Source organism: Mus musculus, chromosome 13 (assembly GCF_000001635.26).
Source record: "Mus musculus strain C57BL/6J chromosome 13, GRCm38.p6 C57BL/6J".
NCBI lineage: Eukaryota > Metazoa > Chordata > Mammalia > Rodentia > Muridae > Mus > Mus musculus.
The window spans coordinates 18,781,565-18,809,290 of NC_000079.6; the positions used below are offsets into that span (position 1 = coordinate 18,781,565).

General features: G+C 41.0%; 1 protein-coding gene across 2 annotated transcripts in view; it reads left to right on the forward strand.

The window, feature by feature from the left end:
- Positions 1 to 27,726, forward strand: part of Vps41 (VPS41 HOPS complex subunit) — a 149,520-nt gene that overhangs the window by 64,273 nt on the left and 57,521 nt on the right. The window contains exons 5-7 of one of the 2 annotated variants that reach the window (NM_172120.4): positions 1,083 to 1,157; positions 10,023 to 10,085; positions 12,763 to 12,828. In NM_172120.4, the coding sequence (NP_742118.3) occupies positions 1,083 to 1,157; positions 10,023 to 10,085; positions 12,763 to 12,828 (204 nt within the window). Of the gene's footprint in view, positions 1 to 1,082; positions 1,158 to 10,022; positions 10,086 to 12,762; positions 12,829 to 16,564; positions 26,895 to 27,726 lie in introns of those variants that run through there. The other variant, XM_006516641.3, reaches the window with a different exon arrangement.

Sequence of the window (27,726 nt, forward strand, 5' to 3'; positions counted from 1 at the left end):
TGTCAGAACTCTTAGAGCTAGATGAGTTTTCTTAGACGACCTATCAAAATGTTATGTGGTGATGTAGGGATCCAGATGTGAAAGGTTTCTATAGCCAGAATACTGAGGAATTTGTCCCAGAAATCAGTCAGGATGTAGCCTTTGTACAGTATGCAGGTTTTGTTGTGCCCTGATCTTTCCTTAATGACTGTGAGACACTGTCCTGTTGAAGGTTCAGCATTCGGTTTTGTGAATTTCCCTTTATCATCAAGGAAGCAAATGGGATAATTTTAAATTGTACTGTGTGCTTTTGTTGTTAACTGCTGTGGACTCACTTTCCTTCTTATGGCTTGCTGCTATAGAGCTTTGTAGAAGGTACATGAAAGCTGTAGCTATTTAGGAATCAGAAAAAGATATTGTCTGATGCTGACAGTGGTCACTCAGCTTTGGCTTTATTAGAAAACTCCAGTATGAATATTTTAGTAAATAAACAACTGGCTATGTAGAAATTTGAAATGCACTTGTTATATTTAATTTTTAGAAAGTGTATCAAAAGTGAGATATTCTTAAATTTAAAGTTATTTAAAATTATGGATTACAAAATTAATTAACATAATATAAACTATCCTTAAAGAAATATTAATCATAAACTATAAATGAAATGTTGATCTGTTTAGTCACTAGGGAACAAACAGATTGGTGAAACAAACTAAAACAAGCAAAAATGGATTTATATGCTGACTTCCAGTTCTACTTTTTTATTATTGTTGTTCTTTTAATAGATGTTCACAGGGAAAGAAAATAAGGGTATAAAGGAAGTAAACCAGATGAAAAGATTCTGAGAAGTAATATTTCCCTATGCTGCAAGTCTGTGAAGGAAAGCCTGTGGACATTGTGGCTTTCTGAGTTCATGCTGAATGTAGAAACATAGCTCTGTTTGGTTTATGTTTTTGAAATGTTAACATTTTCATTTCAGAAAAAGTATGCCTTAATTCATGAAGCTGATAAATCATGTCATGTCAGTTTTACAAAGAGCAAAGACACCTGATCATTAATATGTTTTCCTAAAGTGGTACATGCCATGTTTTGTTTGTTTTTAATAGAGTCCTGTGAAGATAAACCAAATTAGCTTGGATGACAGTGGAGAACACATGGGAGTGTGTTCAGAGGATGGCAAGGTATGTGGGGAGTGGTCATGTGGCGGGTTGCTTGGGTAGTGAGTGCTAGGCTTTGGCCTCACGAGTGATTGGATGTTCTCTGCTTACTTTACACCTGTGTGCAGAGAGCCATGATTACTCTTTTTCAGTATTGGACTTGCTTTTGATTGCTCATAATTAAAATAAAATATATTTTGCTCAAATGTGCCTTAGGAAAAGTAATTACAAGAATGTCAATAATCTAACTAGTATTAAGCTGATTAACAGCTGTGGCAGGGTGACATGTTCCCCTTAATCATTACTGCTGTGCCACTTTGACTTCGGTGACTAGTCTGCAGTTCCTTCAAGACAGTAGTTTAATGCTTTTCTCCCATAAATCCACAAAATTGGATTTTGTGGGCATGATTTCTGTGGGCTGGTGGTTTTCATTTTAACACACAAGTTATGAATGTTACTCTTGAATTATAGAATCTTTTGATAAGCAATCATAGTTTATCAGAAGAATAAAGTATCCTACAATGGCCACATTAAATAAATGTAAAATCAATATATGTACAGTTTTCTAAAAACCTGGTACCTACTTCCTGAACCAAAGACATACATCATTTGTGCAGTGTACAGCTAACAACTATCAGTGCTTCTTGCTGATGGTGTGCTGTGACATTTAGTGGCTGTGATGATTGATTTTCTACTTGCAAGAATATCTTCTTTGTTTTTAAGTCGATGGAAGTCTTTTCTAATGTTGGCATGCAGTGATAAAAATCCTGATGCAGAGTGTTCGAGCCACTTCTCTAAAATAACTGATTAAGAAGAGTATTCATTAAAAATCATCATATAAGTTTATACATTTCTTAGAGAATAGAGATTTCTTAATTCAATTTTATACAGTTTAAGTTCTCTGAATCCAATGGGCCATTAAGTGAGTAAATTAACAAAAATATACTCAGTGCAGAAGAGATTATTCCCATTTCTATCTATCAACAGTTATGTAGACGCCAACACCCATTAATCTGTTAACAAGAGCAACACAAAAGCCTCAACTCACCCCAAAAGTCTTTTGAAACACAATTAGGATGTTATTACTTTTACCTTGTGAAATTTTGAGATGAACACGTGTGTGCATATGTGTGTGTGTGTGCATATGTGTGTGCATGTGCGTGTGTGTGAGTGGGGATAATTGTGTGGAATTTGAAAAGAATCATCTATGGTGCTCAAACATCTTTGTGCATATTAACTTTATAAAGAAAGTTAATGTTAGTTTTCTTTACTCAAAGGCCAATCATTATTTTTGTACTTACAGCAGATAACAGTTTCCTTAAACTAACTGGCAAGTAAGAATATTAAGCTTTTTTTTTATTGGAAATATTAGTTAGGGATTTCAGTCCTTTGACTGTTCAAGAATTATTAGTGATGTGTCAAAGTGGAATCTTTGACTTCCTCCATCTGCTGCGCAGTGTGGCAGCCTGAGAGTTCCCATTGCCTTTTAGCAGACACTGTGCTTTCCTGGCTTAGAAAAGTGTACATCTGTCTTGTTTTTGTAATTCTATGATGTATTTTAAAGTGTTTTTTATTACCTTTTATTATCATTAATAGATCTGTATAGAAATCTCCCAGTACCTGTATTTATGTAGGTCAGCCCTGACCAGAAGCCAGTGTTGTGAAAATTGAGAGGTTGTATAAACTGCTGTACAAAGTGATTAGTTATCTTAAAAACAGAAGGTGCTCTTCAAGGTCAACTTTGTCTTTGAGTGGCTATTATGGGTTTTGCTTTCATTGGCTTAATAAGACTCATATTCAGACAGTTTATTTATTTCACTGCTAATCTTTGATACTTGCATTGGTTTTTATAGTCATCATTCTGACAGTTGAGGTTTACTCAGGTTCTTTCTCATGACTTCCCAGTGCTCAGCTTGTGAGGTAGGAGGTGTACAGAGTGGTTTTGTTGGTAGGTTCATTCTGGTGCCATGAGTTTGTAGACGACTTTCAGGATATGGTTTATTTTCTCATCTGTGAAGGATGCCTTCATGCAGAGTATACAAACAAATTCCGAGTTGATAGGTTTTCTCCCAGATTTTAGAAAGAGTGCCCTCTTTATTCTGACACTTTGTAGCATACTTGTTGTCAGCCTACTTTTGCTTTTTAAGAAACCTTTAAAACTAACTCTTGTCCTTCATAAGTTTGAGTCTAATAATAACAAAACCAAAAGTAATAAAGATGACCTTTTAATTTGGTTGCTGTGTTACATCTAGTTCTTATCTGTTGTCATTAATTTCATCTGGAACACACTTACTCCTTTTTATCCATATATTAAAGTATTGTTTTCATTTCAGAAAAGTTTGCTTTAGTTATAATTTTGATTATTACTTCAGTTCTATTTGTTTTTATTTCTTCCAAGAAATTCAATAATATGAGACTGGAGGCAGTGTTGGCTTAGAGGCAGAGTGTAGCTGTGTTCCAGATGCCTGGGCCACATCCCACTTGCTGCCTTAATGGTAGTGTATTTTCTAGTCTCTCTGGTATCTTCTCTGTCTTGGATGGATTGCGTGCACAAAGAGAAGCCCACAGGAAACGTGTGAATCCTGGCTCTAATGTATATTAGTTATCTTTATTTCCAGACTTTCTTTTCTACTCCATTGCAGTGTGAACTCTTCCACGTTCCATTATTCTACCCAAACTTTCATTTAGGTAGCAGGATAAATGGATGTCCACTATTTTAAAAATGCATAACTTCTAAGAAAAATTGGATGTATTGACTCACTCTTGGCATACTTGTTTTACTATCACATTGGTCTTGTGCTTCTGTTTCTCTGAGGAGGGCAAGCAACTTCTTTATTTGTTTAATTGGCTTTTCTTCCAACATTATTTTCTTCTTTTTAGATGTGGATGCATTTGCCATTTCGCAGTTTTAGTTTTTCTCTGGGTATCAGGCAGTATGATCTAGGGATTCAGTTTTGAATTACACTGCTGTATTTTTGTGGGTTGTTAAGTGAGCCTGTTTTCTCCCGTCTGAGCCTCAGGTTTGTCTCCTCTGTAAGTTGGGATAATTATAACTAGTCCTGACTACTGTGAGGACTCAGTGAATTAGCTTCAGCCACTTGGGGTAGTCCCTGGTAAAGAACACCCATGTGGTAGTTGTTAACTGTCCTTTTAATTGTAGTCACCATCACTCTCCACATCACACTCTGCTGTAGCTTCAAAGATGTGTTTCCTCTTTTTGAAGTTTCCAAATAGCCTTTGGGTTTCCTTTGACTCCTGTGCTGTTAAGACATGTTTAAATGTGGTTTTGTTTTTTTGTTTTGTTTTGTTTTGGTTTTGTTTTGTTTTCTCCCTTTGAGTCTTTGGAATGGTGTTCTACAAATTTTAAGGCATCAAGTATATTTCTGGGTTTTTGTTTGTTTGTTTTTGTTTTAATTTATCCTAGCTAGAAACATGTTAGCAAATAGAGTCAGGGCCTGGCAAACCCTTGAAAGACCTGACTTGATATTTTTGAAGTTGTAGTAGCTACTTTCTGTTTCTGTGATAAACTGTGACCAAAACTAACTTGGACAGAAAAGCATTTGTTTGGCTGTGTCGGAGTCCATCATTAAGGGAACTCAGATCAGGAACCTTGAGGTAAGAACTGAAGGAGAGACCATGGAGAACACTTCTTGCTTCCCAGCTTGTTCCTCGTGGCTTTCTCAGCTTGTTTTCTTGTACAACCCAGGTCCACCTGCCCAGGGCTAACACTGTCTACGTGCTATAGACCATCTCATATCAATAATCAGTCTCTTGAATTCCTTGCTGACATGCCCACAGGCCACTGATGGAGGCAGCTCCTCACTTGAGGTTTTCTCTTTCTAGGTGACTCCTGTTTGTGTCTAGTTGACTGTAAGCAGCATGGAGGTATTATAGAATCACTTTCTTATATCCAAAGAAAGGCTCTCAGATGAACTAGATGTTTGACTGAGGAGTTTGGTGAAGCGCTTCTCTTTCTATCACTTCTAGTCCCAGGTGTTCTGCATTGGCAAACAGGATGGACAGCAGTAATCTCTCCTTTTCCTCCCCAAGACAGATGAAGTGCCAGCCCACAAGAGTGCCCTTGGCCTGCCTCCTGGCCTGTTTTTGTCTGGAAGCTGGGAGGGTGGTACAGTGCTTTGGCTACCTTAGTCATAGTTTCTGGGTATGTGGCGGGCTACTGCCTGGTGGTACAGTTGACAAATTGGTAGAATTTCATGCTAATCACATGCCTTCCCATCTTATTCATAAGGGTAGATAAGGCATGTGTGTATCTCTGTGAAACTCATGTGGCTCTCTGGGTGTTTAGTTCATGGGAACTTTTCAGGAGAATGGCTGTAGGCCACTTGTTGGAAATTCTTATTTGTTCATCATCCATTCATATTCATACTCATTTTTCTCTGTATGTCTTACTCTGTTTCTCTGCCTCCCTCTCTCAGGCTCTTTCTCTCTCTCTCTCTCTCTCTCTCACCCCCACGCCAACCTCAACTTCAACACTAGAAGTTTTTGTGGCAGGTTGTTAGAACTGCTGTGGCGAATATCATTGTCAAAGAAAACTCTCTGTGGTGACCTTTAATTTTTATGATCTTTATCTCAACCTTGATCTTTATAGAAGTCAATACTCTAGGCTATCATTGACTGGATTCCCTTTATAGATTAGTATAATCTTCAGTGACCAGTAACCAAATAAATACAGAATATGGAGAAGAGAAGTGGAACTGCTGTGTTAATTCAGTAGTGTACCTTGTGAGTGCGCAGCTTAGGACATGACATGACTGAAGTGAAGCATTGTCCATAGTTTTCCAGAAGACTGTAGGACTGCCACTGACACCGTTGAGACATCACCTATGAGGGTACGGGATTTCCGGTCTTCCTGTGTGCTCAGCTAAGCTTACTGTTAATGATCATGCACGTGGTGTGGTGGTGGTGTCATCTTGTTTTTAAGAAAGGGTCTCATTTGTAGCTCAGGCTGGCCTGGAACTTGAGATTCTCCTGCCTCAGCCTTCCAAGTACTAGCGTTACAGGTGTGTGGCCAGCTTTACCTGAGGTCTCAGCTTGCTCCTCCCTCAGTGGTGTCTCTTTCAGTGTTCTTTAACATAAGAAGGCACTTAACTTCTGAGGATTGTCGGGGACAACCCTGAAGGCCAGTGCCTGTTTCGTAGGAGCTTGCTTGGCTTTGTGTTTGTCACATCTAGGCTTCAGTAAGTAAGTAGGCTTCCGTAAGCATGCGGCGCTGGTCTTCAGGAGGTCATTCATGGCTCACCCAACTTCTAAATGGTACTTATCTCTATTCTGATGAATACCCTGTTTCCTTTATTTCTCCTCTCATGAAAGCTCTCTTAATTCAGGCACAGATTTTTTTCCTCCACAGTTTGACAACCAGCTTTCCAATGTTGTTATACTATTTTGCTCTTTTTGGCGTTCATGTGAAAACATGCTTGCCTTATTTGCGTATTTTCTATTGTCTGGCATGATGTTTTCCTACAGGAGCTTTGGTACACTTGGATTCTGGTCACATCGATTGATTTTGATGATCATAGGCAGGTCTTTAGGTTATCAGCAGAATCATCCTTTGAACAAGCACATTGGTGTGGACTTTAGCATCCTTAGCAGCAGGATAGAGCAAGATTTTCAACCCACATTGGGTATTATCTGTTGTGACCATTACAGATATCACTTCAACCCACCAGAAAGAGATGTAGTTTGTCTAAGGTGAGCCGACTGTTAGTCCTCAGGGATCTAACTGCTTATCATCAGAGGTGAGGCCTGTTATGGGGTTAGAGTTGTTAATGAGTTGTAGTAGTGTCTGACCCGAGACTGTGTTGTAAAGATGTTGTGCTGGGAAGAAAGTAGATGGAATTGGGAGCTAGTTGTGTAGGCATTAACACTGAGCACATCACTATGGGCCCATGCTGATTTCCTCCATTACCAGTCAGTGATACAGGGCCTGCCTTACTGTGTGGAAATTGCTTGTCTCCATCGATCCTCCCATCGTCCAGTAAAGGCCTGACTGAGTGCAGTGTTTGCTGAGTGCAGTGTTTGCTGAGTGCAGTGTTTGCTGAGTGCAGTGCTTGACTGTTCTGCTTCAGAAACATCAGTTTCAGGAATTTATAAAAAGGAAGAGATTTCATACCCTCCCAGCAGTGAGAGCCACAGCAGCTGTGGCGTGTGCTGGCCATGCCTGGGATCCATTTAGAAAGAATTCCACATTATGTCATGCTCGAATAGTTCTAGACAGTTAGCAGAAAGAACAGCAAAGATTTGCTTATTTGAGTCAAGGTCTGTGAATGTAGCCACAGACTGGCCTCAAATGAACAATTCTCCTATTTCATCCTCCTGCTTGTTGGATTATAAGCATAGGTGTATTGACCATACCTGGCTGAAAGGTTTTATTTTCTAATGGGTGAATTTGTCTATTGAGAGAATTCTCTGCTTGAAGCTTGGGTGAACGAATCATTCATTCACAACTTATGAACATTAAAACAAGAAAAACATTGAGTTCACATAGTCTTTTTTTGAGTACAAAAAATGAGTTTGTTATTTAAAATATTACACAGAAGTCTCATTAGCCTGTGTTGATGTAATAAAATGCTATTAGACTGGGCAGTTTTTTAACAAGGGAACATTATTTCTGACAACTGTGAACATGAGGATCCTGGGTTCAGTGTTTGGGGAGGAATGTCCTCCCTGCTCCCAGAGGACACTGCCACAGTCCTCCCTGGTTTGAAGGATGCATTTGTCTCCTTAGTGTCTGAAAGCAGGAAGACAAATGTGCCTACTTAGCTTTCTTTATTCCCTTTATACTGGTACTGGTGTATCATTCTTGAGGGAACATCCTGCAGGAGGCCATCCCCCATAATACCATTACTTTGGACATTGGATTTCAACAGGAAAATCTGAGGGAGACAGACATTCAGACCAAGAGCATATATGCACATGGCCTCAGGGTGAATTTCTACATAAGTAAAGAAGTTCTAGAGACCAGAAAGAACGTAAACCCATCTCAAGTGCTGGAGTCATCAATAAGGGTCCTAACACCACCTTTAGTTCTGTTTCTGTGGTAACTCTTACACTTGCCATACTCTCCTGGTAAGACTAGGAATTAATTAGAACCAAACTGTTGGGGCTGGAGAGTCAGCTTAGTGGTTAAGCGCTGTTGCTCTTGCAGAGGATTGGGTTTACCGCCTAGTAACTCTGTAACTCTAGCTCCCAGCAGATCTGATAACCTGTCTTCTGGCTTTTTCCGGCATCAGGCAACAACCATGTGATGCATGTACATACATTCAACCAAAACACTCATAAACATTTTTTAAAAATCATAAATAAATGAAACAAGTCTATTAAATATTTTTGTCCATTAATATGAACATAATTCTAGCCTGTGAGTTAATATTCCCACCCCTTGTTATATGGGCCTCACACATGTGTGTAAGTTAATCAGGAGATTAGGAAAGGATGTCTGCAGAAGCACTGCAAACAAAGTTCTGATCTGGTGCCAAAGCAACTGGCTGTCAGTGGAAGGAGAACATGAATTGTGACAAAGTCACACATTGTCAACCTCACAGCAGCGACAGAGAGCCAGCCGCTGCAGCATACAGAAAGCTCACAGGGGCACTGCTGAGAAGGGCAGCGGTGGCCTGGCATGTGTTTCCATTTGTGTGAGACTTAAATGGCAGGGTGGCTTGTGATAGGTGGTGGTAGGATTCAGGGTATCGTTCTCTGAGAAGTACAGTAGAGGAGCTCCTTGGGTGGGGTTCAGGATATCGTTCACTGCGAGAGCTCCTTGGACTTGGTTTCTTTTTGTTTTCCTTCTTTCCTTCCTCCTTTGCTCCCGCTCTCTCCTTCCAGTCAGTCAGTCAGTCAGTCAGTCTCTCTCTCTCTCTCTCTCTCTCTCTTTCTCTCTCTCTCTCTCTCCTCCTTCCCCCAACCCCCCTTTTCTTGCTTTCTCGATCTTTCTTGGCTTTTTCCTAGGCTGGACTCAGTCCTGGCCCTGCCTCTGAGTAAGAGAATCACACTGACAGCTGCTTAAATTCTCCTTTATCTGGGTGAGAGTTGAAGAGTCAGGTTTATGTCACAAATTGTGTCAAGCTAAGAATATTCTTCGTATCCTTTTATGTTCTACACATTAGACCTAATTATGTTTTTGTTGTATTTCTGCTGTGAGTGATTGAAAAGCTGGGGAGATATAACTGAATAAAATAGCTTTAGATAACTTGAAAGTAAATACTGATGCAGGGCAACTGTAGCCTTTCATTTACCACAGAATAGATTCTGCATAAGACTGGAATGGGTCTCATTTAGATTATTCTCTGGCCACATCGATGTGTATGTGTGTGTACATTCATGTATGTGAATGCATGTGTATATATGTGTGTTCATGTTTGTATGTGTGCATACATGTTTGTATGTGTGTGTGTCTGTAAAGCTTATACGTCTGACTCAAGGTAGTTCCTTTCTGCATGGGGGGGGGGGGGAAACAGTTCTATTAGCCTGTGAGAAGTTCATAAAAGAATGTTAGCAACTTGCCCATATCTATTTCATTTCTGAAAGTTGGTATCTGTTTAATAAATCTGCAGAAGGTAGAGAGAACAAAGCCTTTTTATTTTCATTTTAAATATTAAAATATAATTACACTATTTTCCATGTTCCTCCTTCCATCTTCTCCATATCCCCTTCCTATGTGCCTAATTCTTTAAGATGCTTGTAAAGGCTTCATTGATACAGAGCTCTACACTGATGGGATTGGTTTGCACTGGGTACTTCACGGGGCTCCCGGGAACTTAAGACTCGTTGGAATGTCTCCCAGTTCTTTTGCTTTCATTCCTTTTCTTTGCTGACTCAGCCCTCTCTGTCATGGTCATGATGAACTGATATTCTCTGTTTACTTCTTAGCTGCAGGTCTTTGGGCTGTATTCTGGAGAAGAATTTCACGAGACTTTTGACTGTCCCATTAAAGTAAGTATTTAGCAAGCTTTCCCTCATGAAAGAGTTTTCTCCCTAGATGAGGATGGCACTGCTCAGGTGTCTGTTAAGTCCATGGTGTGCTGCTGCCACTTGGATGTGGAGACTGAGACCAGATGCAGAGTTGTGACTTTGGTCTCATTCTGTGCTCTGAGAGCTTTTATTTGAGTCGATTAAATCTCTCTCTCTCTCTCTCACCCCCCCCCCCCACACACAGACACACACACACACTTCCTGTTCTGACTAAGATGATAGAGTCAAAACCAGTCATAATAAACAATAATTCTGAGGTAAAAGAAATCATGATTAGCTGATTTTTGTTGGTGGTGTGTTTTGTTTTGGAGTGGTGGCTTTATAGACTGAGTAATATCTGACTGAGCTTTGATACAGAGGCAGGGATAGATACGAACTGGCCTTCCATGTGGGAAAGCATGGGAGAAATGGAGAGGCCAGAAAGTTCCAGCTGTGTCCAGTAAGTGGCAGGATGTCTTGCTTAGATGTGCATGGAGACAAAAGAGGCAATGAAAGGCCGACTAGCATAGGCCGCATTTTCAGACTAAGGAACTTAGCTTCCATCTGACGGGTCAGTGACTCTGCAGTAGAGATGGCAGATCTGTGGGTAGGACACAGGGATGAGCTGGGGATATCTATTGTGGTAGAGTATCTGCTGTACTCTCAAAGGAGGTGGTTTTCTTCCCGGGTTTATTCAAATATTGATTGAACAGTCGTAACGGGTAGATAAGATCTGACACGTGTTTTAGAAAGCTGACTTTGCGAGAGAGGAAGGGGATTTAAGCAGGAGAGTCTCTGGGCGAGAGACAATTTAGAAGGCTGATGTAGTGTACTGAACAAAGCACTAAGGAGCTTAGTAAAGGGAGCAAGCTTGAGTGTTCAAGATGGGGAAATGGATTGAGACAGTTTTCAAGAGGTAGACGTTGTAGCCTTAGTAACAGTGGGCTGACTGACATTAAAGATGAAGGTGCAGAGAGTAAATCCCGTGTTCTGCTGCAGGAAATCTCCCCAATTGTATTAGGTAATCATTTGGGTGAAGGCATTGGGAAGTTGGTCAGAAATTTTGAGAGCTGGGCTGCATCTGGTGGTTTTACAGAAAGTTTAGGATTAAGTGTTGGCCTACTTGGTAGAGATTGTCCCTTAAAACACAGTTGGTTATTTGAGGTGAGTTGAGAAGAAACCATTTTTAAGGATATTGGCCACTTCACAGCTACAGGGTGAAAAAAAAAAGATTGATGTTGATATGCTGTAGCTCTCAAAGGACTGCAGTGAACATAAAAATAGCCACTAGCCTGAGAGGTAGTTCTTAGGAAGCCTGGGAAAAATGCAGGTTGGCAATTGGCGCATCAAGAAGAGAGTGAGAGATGGCAGTGCTGTTAAAGGCAGCCTGCAGGCAGAGCAGTGTCCAGTGTTTCAGGCCGGCGTCTGGGAGCTTCCCGATAGCCTTAGTGAGGGCAGCTGCCCCAGTGAGGCCCAAAAGATGGAGTCAGTAGCACCAGGAAAGATTCTTCTTTCAAGACATTTGCTCAAAAAAACAAAACAAAACGATGTCACTCAGATGATACAAGGAAGGCCAGTGTGCAGACATAATGTCCATAGACTATGTTTTGGTTAATGGAAGAATGGGTAGAGAGTGAAGACCGAAGGAAATAGTACTTGGCAGAGCAGCACTGAGCAGTGAGGTTGGCACCTTTGGGAGGGAGGGTCTGAGTCCTTCCCATGAGTGAGCCAGGCACTGGGAGGGAGGCTCAGCCCAGCTGATGCAGGCTCAGAGAAGCAGCCAGTGCACCAATGCTCCTGACTTACCTTTCTGAGTCTATGTGGGATGGAGGTAAGGCATTTTTAAAGAGGGATGCTCATTATATGTTGTGAGAGAGTTTGCAAGGCTCTTAGAGAGTGTAAGACTTTGGAGGGATCTAATGTGTGGTTCTGTGTTGGTAATTAGGATGGGTTAGGGCAGAGCTGAAGAGAACATTGTACTAACAATGTATCACAAAAATGATAGAATGTCTATTAAATTGTCCTGACAATGGCAGTGTAGAGAAATTATTAACCTGTCCAGTTGGAGGAAGGAAATATATTAGTTAATTATAGAAATGTAAAATATATTCAAGTGAATGTTTGGGAAGTTTCTGATTTCATGGATAGTTGGGGATGAAAAGGTAAAGAAGGGAGACGCTCCTGTACAAAGAGCCGGGTCTCAAGGGAGCTAGGCTGACTGGAGCTCTGGACTTCACGGCTTTTCCTTCCTCACCCACCTTGTGTTCATGGTGTTAGGTAACATAGAGCCACCAGCAGGAGCAGTGCGGAGCAGCCCTGGAGAGACCTGCTCATGGCTGGGTTCTCTTGTGTACTTAGTTACAAATGGTTGAGACATGGCAACTTCCTTGGTCCCTACATGACTTTAGGAGGGGAGTCTGCTCAGTGAGCCCCATTTAGACAGAAGTGAGAAGCCCTTCATTCTCGTGTAGCCTTGACTTTGCTTCAGAGAAGATACTTTATCACACAGGAGCATCTTCATCAGCCTCAGCGCCTTCCCGGAACTCGATATCCTGCCAAGGTCCGGGTTCTAGATCATGCTGCCCATAATGGACAAGAGACTGTCATATACTTTCATCTGCGACTTTTAAACCTGGCTTGGGTACTTTTTCTTTTGTAGATCATTGCTGTGCACCCACAGTTCGTGAGATCCAGTTGTAAGCAGTTTGTGACTGGCGGGAAAAAGGTAAAGCTGTGTGTCTCTCCCAGAATGTGTGGCCTGTGACAAATGATGATGTAATGAAACTGAGACTTTGATCTCCAGGGTACTTGCAGCCTGAGTTAGCCACCTCCTTTGAAGTAGGGGACAGCTGACATGTGAAAAGAATGGCCTTTCCACAGAAAGGAGGCAGCATTTAAATGCAACAAAAAGTCATTAGATTAGGGATTCCTGCTCTTGCTTGGGACAAACCTCCTGTGGGCTGAGGTAGGGAGAGGAGGGTTACTGCTGCTCCTCAGTGCCGTGTTCATGTCACACTGTAGGATTTCTGTGCTAATCAAAACAGGAAGCGAAACCTCCCCAACATCTTTCTGTTTATAGAAATAAATCCCAAAATTAAAGAATCATGGTGATTGTCAGTTGTTTTCTATTTTATTAGCCACAGTCTTAAAATATCATTTTTAAAACAAACACTATCACGTACTAGAAATGACAATATTACTTTGTATATAGCCATTAAGAAAGAGGTGGTCTGAGTTACTTAGGTAGTGAAGCAGCTGTGAGTTGACAGCTTTGAGGCCCACTTTCCAAAGCATCCAGAATATTTATGGTGTGAGTTACCCGTGCCCTCCTGCTCTGGTATGACATGGAGTGAGGTGGCAGGATAGAGAACTGCACATCCCTCTTCGTTCTCAAGCCATGTGCAGACCCGGGGACCCATTCTGTGGTACAGAGTGGAGGTCACAAGAATTCTGGTTTCTTCTAAGCAGTTCCCCTTCCTTCTCCTGTCCTGTAGTGTTGTTAGTAATGGGAATCATAGGCTTAATTTGACCGTCCTTGCCTTACACAATTAACTACCTTCGTTGTGATTGTCAAATTTGAGAAACAACTTTAAAACCCCTCTTATTTCATTATTAAGCAGATTTTGGTGAGGAGACTTTTTTGCATAAAATCACTGAGCTTTGATTGTGACCTGTGCATTCCTTTAGAACTCAGTGAAGATGAAGATTTAGTGATCTGCAGCCATTTAAAACAGTACTTAAGACAGCTTGCTTTCATTAATAGTTGGATTTAAAGAGTAGCCCAGAGATGGGTGCTGGATGAGGGTCTGGGCAAGTACTCAACAGCAACTTGTGTTGCAGCACAGGTTCTGCTCTGGAAACATTCTCTCTCGAGCTCTCTTTAGGGGCCATTATAAATTCTCCTACATGTTAGGAGCTTCATGAAACATGCATGTGTCCTTTATACAGTATTGATTTGTTTCCTTGTATTCATTGAGTATATTATGTAAATTTATACTTCATAAATAGTAAAATGTTACATTGTTTTCATAAACTCTGATGACATATTTAGTTAAATGGTATTTTCAAAATTTATTGGTTTGGTGTAGTTGTAGAACTCTCCAGAACATCGCTCTCTTCTGTGCACACAGTGTATACTGTTAACGATTGCCTGTGCCACATGGTTTTGCATTATTGTGTTTTGTTGAAATAGTTGCATTTATTTGAAGATATAGTCTTATGTTTTGATACAGGGTCCTTAGAATTAGGTATGTAGACTAGATTGGCCTTGAACTTAAATGGAGCAGCTGTCTGACTCTACCTCTCACGTACTGTGATTGAAGGCATGTACTACCATGTCGGGGTTATTAACTATATCTTGCCTTAAAAAATATTTTTTGTGTATGGGTGCTTTGTTTAAATGTTATTTCTATGTACCACTCTCATATCTGGGCTAAGAAATATATCTTCCTTTTTAAAAAATATTTTATGTACATAGGTATCTTGTCTGCATGTGTATCTGTGTATGACATGCTTGCCTGGTGCCTTCAGAACCTAGAAGAAGGCATCTGATCCATTGGAAAAAAGAGTTACAAACTGTATAAACCACCATGAGGATGTTGAGACTCATACTTGTGTCCTCTGGAAAAATAGCCAGTATTCCTAACCATTGAGCCATCTCTTCAGTACCTTATTTTTGTTTTAAGTAAGAAAAGGCATTTATAGCTGATATTAAGTAGTAATTATTAGTTTTTAATTTATTGTTGATTTCTTGTGAACATCACATTCCCATTCATCTCCCCATCCTTTGGTATCTGTGCTCTACCCTTACAGCCTACCACTCAAAAGAAAATAATAAAGCAAAAAATATACAGGACAAAACAACAACAACAACAACAACACATACACACACACTCATCATGGAAGCTGTAGTGTGACCCACAGTATACCCTTTTGTCCACCCAGCTTTACTTAAAAATGTTCATTATAGTGAGTCATTGGTCTGGTTTGAGGCCTCTGGCTCCTGCTACACTATCTGTACTGAATCCTCACCAGGACTCGTCTCAGATATCCTGTTGTTTCCCTGCATCAGGGAGATCCATCAGATATGGATCTGCAGGACCGGTCCCTTCATGTGCTCCATATTGGGATGGATGAACTCAAAGCCCTTGATGGATCTGGGCCTGGATGATAACTGAGCTAGTCCGCCTGCCCACTCTCCCATACCCACACCTTACCAGTGAGAACTCTCCAGCACTGCTCTGGCTAGCTCACCCAAATACTGCAGGCCAGCAAGGGGAAAAACCAGCACTCCAAAGCTCATACCCTTGGGTCTGGCTTCCCAATGCTCCCTACACTCGGGCCAGCTCTATTGTACTGACCAGGTGAGGTGGAGAGCACAGTGCCCTGAGTGCTACAACCAGTGAGGGCAGGACCAAGTCATCTGCCATAGGTGGCTAGGGGTAAGGAAGTTGGGCTGGGAAATTACTTTTACTTAGGCATCCATGTGCTTGTGTCTGGGTAAAGGCAAGTGCCCACAGAGGCCAGATGTCTTGATAGATACCCTGGAACTGGAGTTACAGGCTCCTGAAACTGGAACTACATGAGATGGATGCCTTAAACCAAACTCATCCTCTGAAAGAGCAGTTTGTGCTCTTAACTCCTAAGTCTTTTTAGCCTCCTTCATATAACTTTCCTTCTGACACATTCCTATGTATCTATCTACCCTGTCATCCTGTGGCTTCTCTGGGCATTTGGACTTACAACAGTATCTTCCCCTCCAGTGGCCAGAAGCATTTCTGTGGTGTCCAGTGGTACAAGCCTTAGATCATCATCATCTGTGTTCATCTTTGCAAATGAAACTGTCTCCCAGTCCCCTCTTTAAAATCACAGGTTGCTCAATCATCACTCCCCAGCTTTCTTGCTTTGTATTTCTTCACAATGACTTTTCAACAGCTGGCACGGGTCAGCTTTCCCATTCTCCCTCACCCGTGTCACCACACAAAGCCAGCCTAGCTCTCCTGCACTTGGCGCAGCTCACTGGCACTCCCCACCACCAGGGCCAGCTATGCTGTGCCACCCAGTGCAGTAGCCTGCAGGAGTTGGGCAAGCTTTCCAGGGTGCCACGCCAGTAAGGGGTGGGGCCAGCTCTACAGAGCCCTTGGTCATCAACATGGTCCCAGGCAGCAGGCCACACCAGGGATGTCCCCATGACCTTTGGTGGTAATATGAGCCACAGACGTTGACATAGACCCCTGATGCTGCATAGCCACAGACCCAGATACATCTCTCAGATATGGGCCAGGGCTTCACCATGGCCTCAGGCGGCAGGGCAGGCTACTTATATGAGACTGTTCCTTTCTATCCTCATATTTCCATTTCTCCTCTCTTTATAGTGCACAAACCATTCTGCTTCTCTTGCTCTCCCATTTCTCTACCCCATATTTGCACATCATAGTGGCTCTGCTATGGGCTGGCCATGCATTTGTGGGCTCTGGGTGTCTTCTGCCTGCTTGTACCACATGGCAGCAGCAGGCCTCTGAAGTAGTGACTATTGTGAGCAGTTAATTTCTTCTGGTATATGTTGGCCAACTTTTAAGAGTTATTAATTGAGTTATAAAAGTTTATAAACGTTGAAAAATGAGGAAAGCAAAGACTGCATTGGTCCAAAAGCAATTCTTATTGCTTTAACTGGAGTTTTAAACTAGCACCATAAATTCACGCAACAATCTGAAGAGTCTAGCATTTAGTAATTATTGATAACCTTATAATAATGGTATGTCATGGGCACCAAGAGCCTACTGAATAGTGTAAAAAGCAGATGATGTAGAAGAAAAGGAACAAAAAAGGCAAATACTGTGTAACTGAGAGGTTAGAATCAGAAATAACTTGATATTTCAAATACCTAGAGAAGAACTGCCCAGATGGAGGTATGATGTGCAACACAGGTGTTTTACCATAAGAACACTGATCTGTTCTGTAGTCCTTTACATTGTGAGCCAACTTCTATAAACAGGGTTGAAGTGGCCCATAGGCTGGGAACAGGGAAAGCAGGCAGGAAAGCAAAGGCCTGCTATTAAGATATGTGGGCTATTCATAAGAATACCGAGACACTGTATTTAATATTTTAGTTGTTTAAGTCTGTTTTAAAGATTGATTTGTTTGTCTACTTATTTTATATATGGGCATTTTGTCTGCACACCAGAAGAGAGTATCAGGTCCAATATAATCGCAGTTAAAAGATTTCGAGCCACCATGTGGATGCTGGGAATTGAACTCAGGACCTCTGGAAGAACAGCCTATTTTCTTAACAGCTGAGCCATCTTCCCAGCCCCCAGTTGTTTAAATACTGTGAAGAGACACATACCATGACCAAGGTTAGGGCTGGTGTATAGTTTCAGAGGTTCAGTCCATTATCATCATGACAGAAAGCATGGCAGCGTGCAAGTAGACATGGTGCTGGAGGAACTTGAGTTCTACATCTGGATCAGCAGGCAGCAGGAATCAAATGGCTTGAGCTTCTGAGACCTCAAAGCCCACTCCCTAGTTATGGACCTCCAACAAAGGGGTACCGGTGCACAGCACACCTCCTAGCAGTGCCACCTCCATGCACCTGTGGGGGGGGGGGGGTTAATTCAAGCCACAACTATTAAAGTTAATTTCGTAAAATGTCCCAAAGCAATTAAAATTTTCATTTCAGAGTTGTGCCACATAAATATAGGAGTGTGCAGGAAATTCCAGAGACTGCCATGGCCCTGTCTCATTCGCCTTTCAAGGTTCTAGCTCTGTAGTTTGGGGAGACCATGGCTTCTCCGTAGTGGACTAGGAATAGTAGGCCGGAGGGGTTTTGTTTTTTTTTTCTTTTTATGTTTAGAATTTTTTTTGATTCCCAAGGAAACAGTATAATTAACAGTGGACTCTACTGCTTGACACTCGAGCATAAAAAGCATATTTAGAATTATGGTTTGTTTCCATGTTAAAAAAAAGAAAGAAAACGAAGAAGAAGCCCATCTTCCAAACGTGTTGTCCGAGGGGCTCTAACACAGGAACCAATGGAATTTTACACAAGGAGGAACTCTGATAAATGAGCATAGCCAGGGAGTTTTGGCTTTAGATGAAAAACTGCAGTGTCCTGTGTGGATGCTCTGTTTTGCTTTGCTTTGTTTTGTTTTGGTTTGGTTTGGTTTGGTTTGATTTGATTTGATTTGATTTGATTATAATGTATGGCTTTCTTTGTCAGCAAGATAAGCTTAGTTTTACATAACCTTTACCTTCAACTCTGGACTACCCTTCACTGCTAGCTGATTCCACTCCTTTCACAGTTCATTGTGGCACTGTTTGTGGTGGGGTCCACTGTTAAATGTGAGGTAGTCAGCTGCTTGACATTATTGGTAAAGGGAAGGGACCTGGGTGCGGAGGCAGGTTGCTTTATATGCTGAAAAATGTCAGTCAGCAGACAGGAAAAGGACCTTCTGAATGAAAAGAGGACAGCCACTTTCCTGTTCTAGGTTGGAGTCTTGTGGTAGGTTTTTGTTTGCTTGTCTCTTTGTTTGGGGGCTGTGGTTGCATCCTACCCTGCCTGTAGGCTTCCAGTAGTGCTCCAGGATTTTGACAATGCTAGGTACACTGTTGTGTACAGTGCAGAGCTCAGCTGTCCTGGATAGCTGTGAGCATTGTACTGGGGTGGTCCGGGCCACCTTCTCCAGGCGTGCCGTGTCACACAGTTTACCATTATACTTTTCATCGGAGCCTTTTTGAAGAATTAAGAACACATGTTGAGGATTTCCTGGTCACGTCAGTATTAAGCCACAGGATAGTGCCAAGGTTATGGACTAGTGGCTTTGTGCTAAACTGCTAAAAAAGTCCCCAGTCCCATCCTGCTTTGGGAAGCTCTGTTCTAAGTTGTGTTTCTGTTCCTAGAATTTAGTGCTGTCAGCACATCAACACTGTATAAACACAAACTAACAGGAAGTAAGACACAAACGGAACCTCCACAAACCATGTTTCTCAGTCATATAAAACCAATTTGCAAATTAACTCTGTGGCAACATATTTGGGTGTAGTTTTCTGTATATTCTATACTGGTTGAGGCTAAAAATAGAATCAGTTCCTCAAACTAGAAATCATTTACGTCACAACATTGACATCTTCTTATTCATTTGTGCCAAGTGTCAGTTGCTTTCCTACTGTTTCTCTGTAGGATTCCCAGTCCTGGGATGGTGTCTACACTGCATGTGGAATGTGGGAAGGATCATGCTAGCTTCATTTGCTGTATGATCCTGTTTAAACAGGCAATCGAATGCCCGTTAAAGCTTTTCTGCCAGAAGGTCAATTTTTTAAATAAATTCAATAAATTTAATTTTTTAAAAAAATTTCCGTATGAGCCGGGCAGTGGTGGCGCACACCTTTAATCCCAGCACTTGGAAGGCAGAGGCAGGAGGATTTCTGAGTTTGAGGCCAGCCTGATCTACAGAGTGGGCTCCAGGATAGCCAGGCCTACACAGAGAAACCCTGTCTTGAAGAAAAAAAAAAAAAAAGAAAGAAAAAAAATCCATATGTAATATTTCTTTTTTGTGGTTCATGTTCACATGTATGTGTGTATGCATGTAATTGTGTCTAATCATACATGTGGAGACCAGAGGACAACCTCAGGTGCTATTCCTCAGCTGTAGTCCACACCTCTCTCCCTCTCTCCTCTCACTCCCCTCTCTCTCTCTCTCTCTCTCTCTCTCCCCTCTTTCTCCCTCTCTCCCTCTCTCCATCTTTCCCTCTCTCTCTCCCTCTCTCCCTCTCTCCATCTTTCCCTCTCTCTCTCTCCCTCTCTCCTCTCTCCCTCTCTTCCTCTCTCTCTCTGTCTCCTGTATTTTTTTTAAAAAGATGGTCTTTCACTGACCTGAACTATGAAATACTAATCAGTTAACTAACTAGTTAATTATTTAATTCAATCTGTGTGGAGTAAGATGACCAGTCATTGAGCCTCAAGCAGTCAGCCCTCCCGTGACTCCCCAGTAGTGGTACTGAAAGCATTTGCTTGCCTTCCTTTACATGGGTTCTAGGGATCAAACTCAGGTCTTCATGCTTATAAGGCAAGCACTATGCAGCCCTTTCTATGTGTCATGTATGTAATTGACCATAGCACTTCCTTGAATCCTTCTCTTCCTGGAGCAATCAAGCCTCTTTGCTTCCTATTTACTGTATCTCTCATTGCATATTTGAATAATAAAACTGGTGGATTGATGCTCGTCATGTTTTCCTGTGGGGCTTGATACAGAGGGACTGTTATTAATATTCCCTCTTTCCCTTTCTTTCCAAGTAGGGCTGCATAAAATAAGGGATTACAGGAACAGCCGTTGTTAGGTAGTATCACTCAGACAAACCAAAGTGCTCATTTCAAGGACTACTTAGCTCAAATCGGCTTTCTGAGCATATTCCTTTGCAGAGGGTCCCAGATAGTGTTATTAGTGTCATTGCATGCACACTACTATGTTGTGACAGTGGGTGGTTGTTTTCAAAAGAGTGTGGGTCAGGCAGTAGTAGTCGAATGACATTAGTAAGATTATTAATTAGCCAGAATGATGATCTGGTGAGAAAATAAATATTCTGAATCATTTGAGAAAGAAACTTGTATACAGGTATTTTTATTTGTATGTATATATGTAAGAATGTTTATGGAGAAATCTGGTAGTGTTCTTTTCTTTGTTTTTAAGCTTCCAAACAATATTTCTCTTGGATATTTTTTAACATTGAAGATTGAAACATACTACATACCTAGATGGCTGTGTGCCCTTTATCTCTAGATCACTAGGAGAACTGCCATAGGTTTTAGGAAGAAGATGTCAAAAGATAATCTTTGAAGATGGAGCCAATTTCAGGATGTGATTTGCAGGAGGCAATTGTTTGTTTTAGAATCTAGGCTGTATACGAGGCCAGAGTGATCATGTTCTTGAGTAGCTAAATAAGCCTTATCTAAAAGGAGGGAGGCTACACCAAGGCTCAGTGCAAGAGTAACGAAGCAGGATCAGGGCCTTCCATCTTAGATGGGATGAGCTTGTAATTATTTTTGGAAAGTGTTCATACAGACATGCTTATGGAGTCGGCTTGTTTTTACCAAGATCCTTCACGCTCACCCAGTGGCCTTCTACACTGCTGGTGCTCTATGAAGTTGTTTGTTTATCAGCAGACCAAGGCTTACCTGTGAGTGACAAGCCAAGCTCTTAACAGATCAATCTTTCCCTTTGTCAATGGCTTTAATAAGTGGTGTGATAACATCTGATAAATTGTTTTTATTGATGTACTTTTTTAAAGTGTATGAAGGGTCCCCTGGCATTGTTTTAGAAATATAATTATGTGTGTAGGTATATTCAAGAAGGGCTATACACCAAATCATTGATTATGGTATGTCTGAGCAAGATTATGAACTTACTTTCTGGTCGTCTTTTTGCTAGACATATTCATTTATTTTATAGATCACAGGCCCTCATGCTTGTTAGGGAAGCTCCACCCATTGCCCTCCACCTCTAGTGTACTAATGCTATCAGCTGTACAACTAGGCTTCACTGCGGCATTTCTGTAAAACATACATTGTGTTTTGAATGTGTCTATCCTCCTTATTTATTCTTACCCATTCTTTTCTTCCTTCCTATTTCTCTATACTTGCATCTCTCCTCCCACTCCATTCCCTTCCCTTAGTGGACTCTCTTCTACTTACAAGTTGTGTTTTAAAATCTGTCTTGCTTATTTCACTCAGCATAATCTCCAGTTTCATTTATTGTCTTGCATATAACTTATCATTTTTTGTGATTGAATAGGATTCCTTTATGCATTTATGCCATAGTTTCTTTATACTTCTGTCTTAGGATTTCTAGTGCTATGAAGAGACACTATGATCACAGCAACTCTTATGAAGAAAATTATTTTATTGGGACTGGCTTACAGTTCAGAAGTTTAGTCCCCGTCATCCTGAGGGAACATTGTGGAACTCAGACAGATATGGGACTGTGGAGGTGGCTGAGAGTTCTGTATCTAAATCAGTAGACAGCAGGAAGAAAGTGTGACACTGGACCTAGCTTGAGCACCTTGAGACCTCAAAGCCCATCCCTAGAGATACGTTTTGTCCTACAATGCCGTAGTACTCCTGCAAGGTCACACCCACTAGTATTAGTATCACTCCCTATGAACCTGGGGGGAGGGGGCATTTTTTTCAAACCACCACAGCTTCCATCTCCTAGTGGGCACCTAGGTTTACTTCATAACTTAATTACTACAAATAATACTCCAGTAAACATGGACGCACAAATATCTCTGTAGTATGATTAGATTTTTCCATTTTCTTGAGGACCATCCCTACCAACTTTCACAGTGACTCAACTCATTCCCGTTCTCACCAGCAGTGCATAGGGCTTTTTCTCCCACATTCTCATCAGCATTAGAAATTGTTTGCTTTGCTTGTTTGTTTGTTTGATAATAGCCAATCTGATTGGGTTGGAAATCTCAAAGTATGTGAGGTTGGCATTCCTTTCTGACCAAAAAAATTGAAAAGTTTTTCATCTATTTATTGGCCATCTGTTCTTCTCTTGAGATGTATTTGTTCAGATGTTACTTTTTAGCTGGGTGATTAGTTTTCTCCTGATTAAGTTGTGCTAATTGTCATATGTTCTAGATAGTCATTACCGCTGCTTGGTAACTGTCCCTGTCTATATGCCATCTCTTCACTTGCTCATTTTCTTTGTGGTGCTGAGTCTAGCAATCATTGGGCACAAGTTTTTGTCTGTTGTTGGAATTATTTTTCTAGCATTGATTCCTTTGATTAGAATTATTAGGTCACAGGTTATCACTAGCTTTTAAGTACTTGAACCCATTGCCAAGTAAACTTACATTCCAAGCAATGCACATTCATTTAGCCCAGCTGTGTACAAACAACCTCAGTCATTGTTTTCCCTGCCAACCATTATTTTTCAGGGTCTTTAACTATTAGAGATTTTGAAAATTTTATTATCCTCATCTAGATCTGCCTTTGTGGTGTGTCTGATACAATTCTTTGCTCAGGGCAGCTTTTAATGTAATAGAAGCCAGGCCAGTGAAGACTGACCACCTGATATTTATTGTCACTTTGAACACAAATTATTGCTGCCTATTACTGAGTAGCCTGAAGCCTTTTTACTAATACTGCCTAAATCTGGGATAATTATTCCTGTTCTCAAGAAGATACTCTATAGGAGGCCAAGTGAGCCAAGTAGAGGTTGAAGTGTATCAGGAGTGACTGCGTGTTGACTGCGTTTGCAGATCACGTCCCGGGGATGTGAGTCCATCCAAACCCATCAGTTCTGCTTCTAGACCTACCAGTGACTGACCGTGTCCACTTAGTGTCAGGCTTCAATAAAGATGAGAGGAAAGCTGATTAGAACAGATTAAGTGAATTCATTTCTCAGGCATCTGTAGGTGCAAAGACAACAGTGCTAAATAGTCTGTGTTTCAGAATGGGTACATTGATATTTTAGCCTGTAGTGGGGAGATAGGTTGTTCCATAGACTTATATCTCTTCCCTGTTGTTTTATCTGTTATTTTATAATACAAAAGAAACTGCTCCTCGTGGGACCCTTTGGATTTAGCATCATCTTTTCATGTTAGTTTCCCAGTTTGAAACTGTGGTAGCTAAGTAGACTTTCCCTTGCAGCGATTCAGGTTTGTTTTGTTTTCATCTATCAATATGCACATAGTTGTCACAAAATCAGTTAGCCTTCAAGGTCTTGGCTTCGTGCTTCTTAAACATTTCCTGTGAAACACGTATTTGGTCCAGAGGCTGTGGGATGCCTGTGCATAGGTACTGCATGTGGCAGCAGTGATTGGCCTGCATTTGACTTCAGCACATGAAATTACCTCTAGAAATAGAAGTTTGAAGGATTATAGCATGTCCAGGAATTAACCAGTGAATTTAAAGCAAGAATATGCTTGAGAATATTCCCTACCGTGCCATGCTGTATGATATTCCCTGTCTGCTGTATGGTATTCCCTATCTGCTGTATGATATTCCCTATCTGCTGTATGGTATTCCCTATCCTGCCATGCTGTATGTTCTTTCTTTGTGGGGATTTAAAAAGACCAAAAAAATTTTTTTGGCCATGTTGGTCTTGAGTCAAAGCAAGATGCAGGATGAAGGCTCCCACCTGCTCCCCTGGCTACCTGCTCACCCCTGGCTCTATCAGAATTAGGGGCCTCTCTCAGCTGTGCACAGCCAGTACCTTCTCCACACTGGATAGTGTTTCATTCAGTTGTCTTTTCTATAAAAAAAAAAAAAAAGACTTATTTGAGTTTTAGTTATGGGAGGTTGTGTGTGTGTGTGTGTGTGTGTGTGTGTGTATGCACGAGCATGCACGGAAGCCAGTAAGCCACCTGATAATAGGTATGGAGAACCAAGCTCTGATCCTGTGGGAGAGCAGTGAGCCTTAACTACGGAGCCATCTCTCCAGTCCTTGTTTTCTATTAACAATTTTATTTTTGATCATTCTCGAGTCTTTTAGTGCCATCGCAAGACTTCCTGTCCTTCTGCCCTTTGCCTTGTTTTCCTGATACTGCCCTATTAGGTGCTGAGTTGCGGAGGTTTGTGTTCATAAAAGATTCGTTATCTTCTTGTCTACTGTTTCATCTGACTTAGCCAAGGTTGTCTTTTATGGTCTCTTTCTTTCTCTCTCTCTCCCTCTCCCTCTCTCTCCTTTTCACTTTCCCTTCCTGTAGGAACAAAGCTGGTGGCTTCCATATCTATTTCCTGTGGCATCCTTGCTGCTTAGAGCAAGCAGTATTGCAGGGGTTGAAGAAAGCTAAAAAGTCACATTGTTCATAAACTTGCAAGATCCTGAGCTGACAACTGAAACATGCCCCTTTCCTTTATTAGGGGAGAGTGGGTTATTGGTAATGATAGCACTGGATACCAGAAACACAGGCTGTATTACAACCTGCTAGGGGTCTTGGCACAGGTGTGGGAGATTCTGGGATGTGCATCCTATACCACTTTGTAGTGCAGGAAAGTGTTAGATACATCTATCAGCACAAAACATAGAAGAATAAAGTATATTGCTGGTATGTGAAGGCTCCTATTGAAATATAAGTACTGAGAGTGCTGACTGCCAGAATGTGGATTTATGGGAAATAAAGCCCTAAAATACTTTCTCCAACAACAACAAAAATATAGACCTCTTGGAAACAGCTTTTCCTCTCTGTGTACTTAGCTCCCATTGAGCTTAAATTGCTCTCAGTATTGGGATAATGACAATTCGATAATACAGGATGTGGAAGACAAACCAAATAAATTAACCAGCTGCTTTTAAGGCTAGTTCGTTCAATGACTTATCCCTAAAATGCTTTGTAGAACACTCGTGCTCAGTAGGTCTCTAGGCAGGTTTATGACTAGGAGAAAGAAATGGATTTTATTAAATGTCAGTGAAATCAGGGCAGATAGCTTTGTGGTACTTAAATTAGTGCAGAATGTGTGTAAGAAAAGTCATTTATATTTTTCTAAATCATCAGTGCAGAACTTTCTTTGGCATTTCTGCTAGAAAACATGTTTCTACTCAAAATTCCCATAGATTAGTATAAATTCGTAAATGGAAAGTGCACCAGTTGATAATGGTCTCCTTCATGAAGTGCTGTGTCCCCTAGAGCAAGCCCCACAGAAGGACAATGACTGGCAGACATGTGAAGTTGAATACCATGTAAAGCTTAGAAGCCCAAACTCGTGTGTTAGGAATAAGGGCAGGGGAAGAGGCTTGAAAGGAACTGCTGAGGAACCGGGGACACGATGCAAGGGAAGAGCTGCTTAGGTGCAGAGAGCCAGAGAAAAGAATGCCATCACGTCTAGAGAGCCAAAGAGAACACGTCTGTGTCCTCATTGAAAAGATCATCAGCTACTTACATGGAGCAAGGGAAGTCTGACATTAAAAGGAGTTTTCAAAATTGTGATAAGCTTTGTAAAAGTTACATGTTCTGCCCTTGAGGAATGGGCAGTAGCCTGCCGTTGTGGGAGCTGGAAATGAGCTAAATAGAGTCCCTTTTGACAGAGATGTGTTAACTGTATCCATGTATACAGTATAGTCTTTGAAACATTAGGAAATACAGGTTGGTTATACAAGCCATTATATAGCTCTACCAGTTGCAAACACATTATCTATTAACAATGAGAGGAGTACTAAGAGTAGCTCTCAGGCAGCCTACTTCCTATCTCCCTGTTCATCTTGCCCAAATGCCTAGCAAAGTAAAAGGTGTGGTCCTTTCTCTAGCAGGTAGAAGGAAGGAAGCTCAGATGATAGCCAGACCCAGTGAAGAGGGTACCTTAACCGGACCTTGGTGCTGTGATTGGACCAACAGGATTGTAAAGCATATACCAGGACCAAGCAATTGGAGAGACATGACTTACAGAAGAATGCTTGCTTCTTTACAGATAATTCATTTTTATTTACAAAAAGTAGTAGTGATGTGTTTAAAACTATTGTTTTGAGAACCATCCAAAGACAAATCACATTTAAATTATAGTGGTAAATAGTTTAAAATGTTTCCTTCATTTAGTGAAGTTAGCTTGTTTACTTTTTTGGGTTTCAGCCTGGTTCTGTTTTTCCAGTGCCTGGGACTTTCTGTCTTTACGAAACCCTCACTGAGGATCTTTGCTCTCCCTGTTGCGTGTTACACAGATGCTACAGGTCTGAACCAAAGCTGACATGGACTGACATCTGAGTTCTGGTCTCCTTCCTTCTCTTCCTGCCAGAACTCCTGGAAGCAGAACAGGACAAAGGGAAGCTAGGACCCTGCTGGCCTCAGTTTCCTCTGGTAACCCCAAACAAACTGATTGTAGCACAGGGAGCTCTGTGGAGTGAATCTGAATGTTGTTTCTGTTTACAGCAAGTCGTAATGGTTTTCTGAAGAAGCTGATGGTATATTTTAAAATAAGGATTGTGACTAATTGCTTATACCTCTTCATCTAGAGATAGTGTCTTGTGACATCTCCTTCATTCAGTCTTCGTCAGGACTCATGATAGGTTCTCCAGGCCCAGACAGTCTGCCTTTATCACATGTACATAGTCGCAACACTAAATAGACTCTGCAGGTTGTACTTGTACGATGGCTTGTGTGTGTGTGTGTGTGTGTGTGTGTGTGTGTAGCAATAATTAAAGGAGAGGTCATGAATTCAGGAGGAAGAGGAAGGAGAAGTAGAAGCCATGTAAATACAGTTCTCATAAAATTCTCAAAGATCTTTTAATTAAAAAAATAGTGGTGGCTTCTGTAAATTAATTTGGAAGCACATTTTTGTCCTCTTTTAAGATTTCAGTATGTTTTTTTATCGCTTCATCCAGCTCCCTAAATTAAACTTGGTTGTAAAACGTGGACTTCATCCTTATTAATGAGTTAACATTATAAAAAAAATCACATGAATAATTAGAAAAATTTCTATGTAAGATTTCTTCATACCCTTTTCTAGAATTATGATTACTTTGTAATATATGCTTCATATTTCTATACTACTTTCTGTGTAAATATTTATTATGTGGCTATTTATTCATATTTAAGTGGTATCATAGAAAATACTATTTTGTAGTATTTTTAATATCTTAAGTATCTTTATATTGATAATACACATATAGAGACAGATATTTATAGGTAG